Genomic DNA, 10,600 nt, shown 5'->3' with positions numbered 1-10,600 from the left:
AAAAGTCAAAATATGGGAAATAGGGGTAAGCGGTTTTTGGGTTTACAAAGCTACTTTCACTTTCCTAATATTAAACTTACCTCTCCTGTTGGTCTAAAATTACTATTTAACCCTCAACTAGACATTACTTTAGCATCATGGCTTGGTTTTATTTACATCAAAAGTCAAAATATGGGAAGAGGGGTAAGTGATTTTTGGGTTTAGTAGCTCCTGATGAGCTGAAACAATGTCATGTCTGGAACCAATGAGGTAACTGCCACACCATTAGTTTTAGTGATTAGTGAAGTTTTTCTACTTTTTGTATTTGCAACACCTAGAAACAAAAATCCTCTTAAACGAGGAATTTCACGGTTTGTAAACAAACTTTTGCTAGTCTAAACTTCTGGAGAAAAGGATTCACCACATCTCTTAGTAATAGTTATTACTACATGTTCTTGTACTTAAATAATTTCTAGGAAGAAACTTAAATTCTATAGCAAATATCAGAAGGTTCTCAAATTGTTAGTGTTTAGAAAAATAATATTAAGTTAAAAAAGAGGGCTTCAAATTTATGATTACAAATCAATAGATTTAAGACTCAAGGCGATGGATGTATCTTTGCCTAAGAACCCTGGACCTCAATAAAATCATTAAAATACTTGCTGCTGCTTCTGGTCGTAAAACATCAACCATCTGCTTCCCCAAGAAGTAGCAACCTTAACTCTTGGAGTTTGCCATGTTCTAGCCTCCAAGTGAGTGCCTAACAATTAACAAACCATTAAAATTTGAGCATATTTTTTATACACTGTTAATGTAAAAAATTCTTTATACTAACAGGTTTTGATTACGCCATATGACATGAATTTAAACTTGAAATTCAAATCATACGCATGTAATATACTTCTATAGCTACTAGTGTGAAAAAATTACTACACTATGAGCACGTAAAAAGTTAATCCTTAAAATTTTGGGCTTGTTGGCTAGCAAATTGAAGACAAACAGATACCGTACTTCTTGTTAATCAAATTGATGTGTACTCTTTGAACGTATCAAAAGTGAAGCTACTCTAATATTAAAAAAAAAAAAACTCAAGTTTGATGAGGGAAAAGCAATGCTTTTCAATCAAGAAGGTGAAAATTACATACAGCTCAAGGCAGGGAGACTGCCTATTAAACAAAAATCGAAGCAGCAAAAGAGATGTCTTCATTAGCGCACACGCACTCCAAAAGAAATAACCTACTCCTGGAAAGAACTCCTAACGCTACTTCCACTAAGTGGATCAATGAAGTTACACTTGTGACATTTCTCCAAAATTTTCACAGAATCAATAAAATAGGACCAATGAATGACTACATGAAAAAAAAGGACCAACGAAAAACTTGGGGACTGGAACTGCTACAGTTCTACCAAATATATGAGAATGAAGGCCCTGCTAAAAAACTTCGAAACCGGAAAAATTAGTAAATCGAGGGATCACCCGAAGCATTTTTTATGTGCTTGTAGACTAAAACTCAGACGTCAACTACTGGAGAACTTCAAATTCAGCACCAATTGGGAGATGATCACTTGGGTGATAATGATTTGGTAATCCACCTATCACATCAGGGGACTCTGATTCTGGAAGTTCAAGGAAACTGACTGGCTTTACATCTCCAGTAGGAGAAAATAAGATATAATCGAGAGTTCCTGTGAACCCAGGAGTGCAGTTTGTAAAGTGTGGTTCCCCTCTTGTGTAGGCATAAACACTAGATAGAGGAAGGGGTTGATCATCCCGACTTTCTGGCAGGTGCTCAGGCAAAGACGAGCCAGAAACAAGGTACTGATACACCTGAAATAACAGAAGTCTCACTTAAAAATCATAATTACCAGCTAAAAACAATCAGCAACAGCATCCTATTAAAGCTCATTTTAAGATCTTATAAAAATTACGGCACTAAACTTGAATCTCAGAAGAAAATATTCAAAGCAAACTGTATACCAGTACAAATTGATAGTATAATGATTGATTGCCTAAAGATACACACAGAGAAGAGCATATTTAATCATTGAAGATCCAAAAAAAAAAAAGTGATATTTGCTTTTAGTAGAGTATTTCGTGGGAAAATGTTTAACTAGTTTTATTTTAAAATGGGCTCATATATTTAAGTAGCATTGCAAGAAGCCCCAAATCCTTGATTTGGCCAGGAAAGAAAACAGATGAACAATCACATGGATAATATGATTCTAAAAAATAATTCTATCCTAGTAGTTTAATGTTTAACACAAGTTCTGAAAGAAAAATAGTTCACAACACCTATCAGCAAGTGCACCTTTATCTGGAATTTTTAGCTTAAAGGACTTTAACTTGAATACTACCTAATGACAAAAAAAAAATTAACCAGAGAAAACAAATGAGGAGACATACTCATGCAGCCAACAGATAGTGTGTGAATATACAAGCTCTCCAAAATTTTGCTCAAGCACTGAATGGATTCATTGGAAAATGGAAAAGGTGAAGTTTACTTTAGCAAGACATGGGCACTTAGTTGCATAATTGTGTAGTGTCTATTTTGGTTTTTCTATTACAAAGGCTAATGAAAAATTTTCTGTTTTGCAGGAAATTATGCAATTTTGATATTCGTACATACACACATACATATAAATGCTTCCTGCTGTGTCTTTGTCCTAGAATCAAAGTTGAGAACCATTTTAAGGCCTCAATTGGTTTAGTAAAAGAATCTTACTTTGTGTTTGTAAAAAAGTAAATCCTGGTCAAGGTAGAAAAAGATTTTGGAGTCTTAGATAATCTACTTCTCTTCCAACAGAGACAGAATTCAGTCAATAAAAGTTCCTGCAAACTCTAGCCTCCTTCTTCAGGTTATATTATGGCATTTTTGATGCATGGAAGTTTCCAGGAGTCATCTCTCAAGTTCCTTAATCTTTTCTTCATCATTCTTCCACTACTGCAGATTTAACCTAGTATTGGCATGAACTATTTACCATGAACCTTGATAAGCTATCCAACAAGTCCATCAACATCTCAGCAGCTTGGTGCTGCAGCATATTATTTTGCAGTATCTGAAGCCCTAAAGCCTTAGTAAACCTTGCTCAAACACACAATTGTTTGACATATGATGAAAGACAATACAAAAGGCCATATATCTGTTTGCAGTTATTAACACACATATTATTACTGACCAGACAAGTAAATTGTGAGACACATCCTAGTGGCATAGATGCATGCCCACAACATTATACTAAGGCCTTAGCGTCCAAGCATCAAATTCATAGTAGTAAGGGCTCAAGATTGCATGTCCACAAACTTCAAAATGCATACTTTCTATTAGTGTCCCCATCCTTATGGAAAGAGCATGTGCATGACATGATTAGGATAAAAGCTCAGTAGTCACCCCAAACTCAGTCCAGCACATGTATAAACCACACCCAACCAAGGACAAAGGTGGGCCAAATACAGAAAAGGCCCCCATAAAAGCGTAAATGGACACAAGCTGGGTGATTCTTTGAGTCAAGTACCATTATCAATGAATTCTTTGAGTAACAATAAAATGCTGAACATACCATATGGGATATATAGGAATCAAATACCATCCACACAAACAGCACAGCAAACAACAGAAAATCCAAACGAAAAACACACAAGTTGAAAGAAAACCTGATCTCCAGGGACTGAATTGAAGTCACCAGCCACGATTATGGAAGGTGTGCAATCCAATTGGCTAGAAACTAGCTGCTTAAATTGAGCTAAGCAGGAAAGTAGATATTTAGCTTGTGCAAGCTTGACATCAGCCAATTCTGGATCCCTGAAGCAACAAAGTTAAGATGCCCATCATTGATCTCAGGATGGACAAGACAAATGCCACAGAAACCACCAAACAAAATGGACAATAGTAATTTGCATGGATTACCAGTAAAGGTGGGTATTGGCAATGATAATAGGGTCACAGGAAGGAACTTTGAGTTTAAAGACTGCCATGACACCAACACAATCACGTTTCAGTCTAACACGAGGATCATTAAGATCACCATGATCTCCTGGAGCTTTACACAAATCTGCATCTCAAAAAGAATCTCAAGTTGTAGCATAGGAACACCATATGTCAAATAAGTTCAGTTAGACAGGCTTCAGCTGGAAGATGTGTATGAAAGTATCATAGCAACTATATGCACAACTCCTTGTAGTGTGTCAGGAAGGGGACAGTACTAACAGTCATAATTGTTATAGCTAACAACTTTTTTCTGTTCGAGAATTTATGATGTTGAAGACTTCAAAATATTTAATAAATAACAAGCCAGTATATACATGTTATCTTGACGCTTTGGAAGCCCCAAAATGCTATATTTGTTTCTTATGACAGAGAAGAGAAGTGACATGTAATGAGACCAGTATGAAAAATAACTAGGTTGTAAATTATTTGTCAAAAGACAATGCAGAGAGATTGAGAAACATTCAGGGAGAGAATTACCAGAGACAGAAAAGGCATACATTTGACCAACTACAATAGATGAACCCAGGACCATGAAACACTCTGAACTTATACCAGTTCTGCAAACTTAAACTCCTGTCTAGAGGGCCATGCATTAGCCTTCTTACAGTAAGCAAAAATTAAAACAAATTTATTTATCATATCCCTGCTTTTCAATCAGTAAGTAAACTTCTTCCAATATCAAACGAGACTTGGAACATATCTTTCCTCAATATCATCAATGTACAACTATTTAAAGAGCTTCCATATGCAACTGGTACTAAGAGAAGGAAATATGAGAAACTAGCATGTCGATGCAACATGCTGAGTGAATCTTTCAAGTATTAACAAACATCTAATGAAAGGAATCGATAATCTACAAACTACTTAGCATGGACAAATCCCATTTCAACATACAAAGCACCTAACAAAGCTCCAAAATAATCTCCTCCCTGAAACTTAATTACAACACACATCAAAATTTGCTTCTTTTCCTAACTGTGGATAAGAAACAGTTACTCCTTTAACTTCATATTCTAATAGAATCAATGAAGAAGCATTAACACTTTGCTGGGAGTACACATCCAAGTAATCAAAAAATAAAGGAAGAAACCAATCACTGAAACAGGGCGCAACAACTAACTTTCTACAACACAATATTGTCTAGAAATTTCTGAAATTTGCAAGCATGAACTTCTATGCAAGGATGTTGATAATTCTATGTCCCATAGATATAGAATTATGACATACTGTCACACTTCCAGATTAAGGCCTTGTTTGGACAGCAATTTTCCAAAAAAAAATTGCTACGTTTTCTGTGAACACATTTCCCAATCACCTTTTTACCTCACATATATCAAATCGCTACAGTAATTTTTCTACAAAAAAATCCAGAAAAATGCAATCCAAACAACGCCTAAGAGTCTTGTAACATATGAACATTCTTATTTAGTACATCTAGTTTCCATTTTATCCAAAAGAAATGTAACTAATTTAAGAAGGAAACGTAGTAGAGTTATCAAAAGGCTTAATAATGGTATAAATGGAAAGGGAAGGATCAATAGTGCATGTTTACCATCTTTTAATTCATTATCAGCGTTTCCACTTGGTATTGAAACACCATCTTTATCACCAGATGAAGCTGCTGTATCTTCAATAGAGTTTATGAGATCATTGTAATCTATTGCTTGCTCTAAGACCAGCTCTGCACTAATAAAATACCGAAACTGAAGGTCAGAGAAGAACTTTTAAAGAACTGTGTTTTGTAACAAGTTTGTGATTTTGTCTACCCTACATCCGCAAAATGAATATTCAAGAACATCTATTTCTGCATCAGCTACCTCTTGTGATTGAGACTGACAATGTGTGTTTTAAATGGTAACATGGTACATATACAACTTTAATACTAGACAAAAAGGCCAGGAAACAACCCTACGAAAATATGATCCTGATTAGGAACATAACCAACTAAATCCTACTTTTATTAAATATAAATGAGATAAACTGAAACCAACATTACGGCAAGACTATAAATAATTTCACTTTTATTTGCATGAAAATATGTAAAATTTGGTGACATGAATGCATGCAAGAAGCCTTTGAAAAAAAAAATCAGGATGACATGTTTGCATGATCTTAATGTCTAATTATCCAGGGCATCCAGGCAAGTTGGCTCCAGAGAAAGACTCTTTATAAGACAAACAGTTTATACATTTTCAATTTCTGGTTTAATGCAAAGTTTGACTTAAACCAATCACATACAAAATCAGAAAATATTTTTGCAATGTTAAATGAGCTAAGAAAAAAGTCTAATAATGAGAAATCCTTTTTATGCAGCAAATTAAATAAATTTTCAGAAATGCATACTAGAGGATTCAAGATATCCACTTCCAGAAAAGTCAGTTTAAGTACATTTTTACATTTGAAGAACTAAGAAATCAATCTTCCGGTTAAAGCAAAAATGAAAGTAGCACTGTCAAACCCATTGATATCAGGCATCACCATTGCAGGATATACCTGGTACGCTTATAGAAGATAGCACATCCGTCACGCTTTTGTCCACTTCTTTGAACATAGATACTTGAGTAGCCAAGATTCTCCATATTCATCATGTAGAAGCTATCATACTCATCTACTTCCTGGTATACATGAACCAAGACATTACTCAACGAAGAATGCCTAAGTCATGGAAAACAAAGAACACTGAGAAGCTATGAAGATCAAGAGTGTAGAAGAAAAATGCTGTCCTAAGAGTTGAGAAATACTATACGGAAACCTGTAAGCAAAGAAAATCTGCTCCAAGATTCTTGAGAACTGTCAATGTTGCTTGAGATCGAGCTTTCCATCTGTTGAAAAACACATGCTCTTTAAGTACCAGTGTAAAAGTTACAAGCACATGATTGAAAATAAAAGATCCAGATAAGCATGCACTAGATTAACAGACTACTTAAACCAAGGTTGTCGAAACAGATTACATAATTTTATTTCTGACATAATTAAGGATGAAGTTAAATGAAACGAACCTAAAGATTGAACACTTTATTATCCTAAACAATAAGAAAAATCATACAAGAGTTCTTCCAGCAAAGGCTGTTAGTTTGATGGTTGCAAAAGAAAACCAAGCAAACTGAACAGAATAAAGTACCGAGAAAATTAACTTAAGAGGTCAATACATCTTATCTGGAACTGAATGCTCAAGAATTTCAACACAAAAGCAAGCAGCGCAGCAGCAAAGAAATTTTTTCTGTTCATTAATTATGATAGGATCTATGATGTTTCTCCTTTAGCTTTAATGTAGGGCCCAATTTCCATGTCACTTGACATAATCAACAAACATTATAAATGAGATAGAGCTCAAATGTTAGTGATGTTTAAGGCATGCAGAAATTCTGAAAAAAACTTAACTTCAATGCAAAGTGAAAAGGTTCAGAGGATTCTGGTAAGCAAGAGGAACAACGCATAATCAATCCAATTTTTGGGAAAATACCACTCACAAACAATTGTGGAATGAGAGGACTTAAAGATCACATAAAACAGCAAATGTGGACGATATATTTACTTGAGGCAAGATGAGGGAGAGTGTGGAAACAAAGCACTCTTCACGTATGCCTGCAATTAAAAATGATTATACAAACTAGAAAAATTACAAAAAGATGAAACTGTCCAAATTCCATTAATTGACAACCATGTTAACTAAGCATTCAGCTCGTGAAATAGAATGAGAACGGAGGATATCATAGTTGTTTCAGATGGTTCATTACCGGTAATAGGATGAGTGGACAAAATCAACTTCATGCAAAAATCATTCAGATATAGCCTTCAAAGACACAAGACCAAAATACATTTTACAAAGCCAAACAGCACCTGGAACTGCAGTTCCCAAAAAACCACAAATTGATTTCTTGGGTAGTAAAACCTTTCTTTTGAAATCTTTGGTTTATTTTCAGATTTCATAAGGATAACTAAACTTTTTATTTTCTTTGTTATTTCAAACAAATCTTTTTTTGTTGTTGTAAATGACTTAATTCAGAACTAAAAACGATAGATTTGTAAAATCTCTTAACCAATTATTCATCCTCCAAGTTGCCTTTGTATCTTTTTAACACTAGTACTACTAGTACTTGGCAAACCTCATTGCCACTTAAGCACCCACACCATTCGAACTGTTTTATCTGTAGAAAAATAGTCGAATAAACCTTTGGCAAAAATATGGCATAAATTTGAAGGAATTAGGACCAAGTCAATTCACTAAATGCTTAGGGACTAGAATAAGATCAGTTCCAACTTTCAGAAGATAATTCAACAATTTAAACCAATTGTAAAACCCTTAAACATTATCTGAGATATTCCTAACCAAATTTCTTATAGCTTTCTTCTATTACCCAATATGTTCTTTTTGTAAGAAGAGCAAACACAAATGAAAGTACCAACTTAGCAGCAGAAAAAATATCTTTATAGTCAACAAGATAACCAGGAAATCATTCTTTTAACCAAATTCTGTCCAAGTTAAAGCAGAAGAATGAGTAAAGAAAAGATTCTTAAAGTTGAAAAATTGATTTCAAATAAACAGCAATACAGTAAAATCATAATTGAACGTGCAAAACTGCCTAGCAGTTTACTTTGAACTGTATTTGTTTGGGATGCTTAAGTCAACACTATAATAGAAAACTACCGAGTCAAATTGTACTAATCACAGTATTATGTACGTGCCAAAAGTGTTCATGAAGCAAAAACAAGCCCCAATCCACACATGCCAAATATCTACTTTCATGTTAGGCTCAGAAAGCACTTCATGCATTGATAATTCCTCGTTCCTTTTCATGTGAATTCCCACAGGCAAAACAAAACCTTGTGGGTCCCTATCCAATTGAAGCTTGAGCCATGAAGAAAACTTCCCACCCATTCAAACTCCACATCTCTTTGATTCCCTACGCGTGGGCACCTGATATTGATGAGGTTCAACCACCCAAATTACAGCATCCCATCTATTGTGCTTAACCTTCACAATTCTGCTAATATTTCACGTGTTTCTATTATTCCCAAATAATTTTAATACAAATCAGATAAAATGCTTAAAAATTAATTTGAGAGAAACTAAGAAATTCAACCAACTTATAACCTTCATCCACGCACCTGAGCCAGAACGTTATATGACACAAGGCTGAACCTCATGCCTGTAAATAGTACAATCCATTACATCAACCAGCAAGAACAAATTAAAGATCAAAGGACGAAAAAGTAAAATCCAGAAACTTACCGTCAGGCTTACTTATTGATGTAATTTCACTTGTCTCAACAGGAATAAATTTGGGTATTACAGGACCTGCTTTGCAGCTCATTTTGCACAAACAAATTGTACTGCAAAACGATTTTATCAATCCACAAGAACTTGACTAAAATTGCATCAAATCTTCAGGAAAAAGGTCAATTTTTAAACCAAAAACACATATCAACAAACTAAAGTAGGTCTAAACTTCCAATTCTCACTGCACTATAGCTTATGGCTACCAAAACTATCGAAACTAATATGGCATTCTCTCAATAAAATGGTAGGCATTAGACTTGGGATGGTTATAGTTTTCAAGCTAAACAAGAAAAGAAATATTCAACAATCAATGGTTTTTCAGAATAATGAGTTTGCAATAGTACTACAATTAATCAACATATTCATCTTTTTTATTCAACAATTCCTCACAAAATCATCAAAAATTGAGGCAGGAGCAACAACCCCAATACCCAAATGGCCCAATTAAAATTTGCATTCAAGTATTGAAAATTCCATTAAAACCATGCACATATTACATATAGTAGTAACTGGTATGTGAGTTTGGGTACCTGGAAGAGTAGGAAGGAGAAGAGAAGCGAGGGAAGAAAAAGTAACTTGCTCTCCACATTCTTTCTTTCGAATACAATTGGTGGTCCGGATGATTTTATTCCTTAAACCCACGGCCCACGTCCTACAGCCCACTGAGTGAAAGGCCGAACAAGATTAATTTGCAAGGCCAGTGCAAAAACATGTGGTTTTTTTTTTTTTTTTTTTGTGCACAAGATCAAATATTTTGTTTATACTCTATAGTTGCATGTGTACATAAATTCTTTGTCCCAAAGTATTTTCCTCCAGAGCTAGGCTAAATACACACCCTTATCATCTAAATCCAAACCCCTATTACATGCATTAAGAACTTACACCATTAGCATTAATAACTTGTAGCGTTAGCACTAAAAATTGTACCAATTGTGGAATTTGAACAAAGGCGTATGGATTTAGCCCATCTTCTCTTAACATGTGGTTTTCTGTAATTTTTTGACATTTGGTTTTGTTCAAAACAAATTACTCCCTCTGTCCCATATAATTAGTTATGTTTGGGAATATGTGTTTTTTATACACGAGACACTTCATCAAAAAAAATTTCCTTTTGTTCCACTTGTACCCTTAATCATATGCTGGTCAAAGTAAGAAGTAGAAAGCAATCTTATCACATTAGTCTTTATACATCATTAATAAAGGACATAAAGTGAATTTCAGAGAATAAAATAGTTAGAAATATTAAACATAACAAATATTTTGGGACAACAAAAAAAAAAAGTATGACACTTTCAATGGGACGAAGAGAGTCTATGAATTATAATCTCTTCTTTTGTAAACCAACACTAGGATT

The 10,600-nt window shown here is 34.4% G+C and overlaps 1 protein-coding gene across 1 annotated transcript; it reads right to left on the bottom strand.

Annotated features, from left to right (window-relative positions):
- Nucleotides 1–1,072: 1,072 nt before the first annotated feature.
- On the bottom strand, nucleotides 1,073–9,920 carry LOC113704297 (carbon catabolite repressor protein 4 homolog 4-like). The gene is made up of 10 exons (XM_027226104.2): nucleotides 9,777–9,920; nucleotides 9,199–9,299; nucleotides 9,075–9,115; nucleotides 7,501–7,550; nucleotides 6,718–6,787; nucleotides 6,459–6,580; nucleotides 5,518–5,651; nucleotides 3,885–4,029; nucleotides 3,632–3,779; nucleotides 1,073–1,807 (listed from the first exon to the last, which is right to left on the bottom strand). Exons 1-10 carry the CDS (start codon nucleotides 9,833–9,835, stop codon nucleotides 1,502–1,504), a joined length of 1,176 nt encoding a protein of 391 aa, XP_027081905.1. The 5' UTR covers nucleotides 9,836–9,920; the 3' UTR covers nucleotides 1,073–1,501.
- Between the last annotated feature and the right edge of the window lie 680 nt (nucleotides 9,921–10,600).

The sequence above is a fragment of the Coffea arabica genome, chromosome 8e, assembly GCF_036785885.1.
Source record: "Coffea arabica cultivar ET-39 chromosome 8e, Coffea Arabica ET-39 HiFi, whole genome shotgun sequence".
Lineage (NCBI taxonomy): Eukaryota > Viridiplantae > Streptophyta > Magnoliopsida > Gentianales > Rubiaceae > Coffea > Coffea arabica.
The sequence above is the reverse complement of the archived record's forward strand: the minus strand, read 5'-3'. Positions and strand labels throughout refer to the sequence as shown.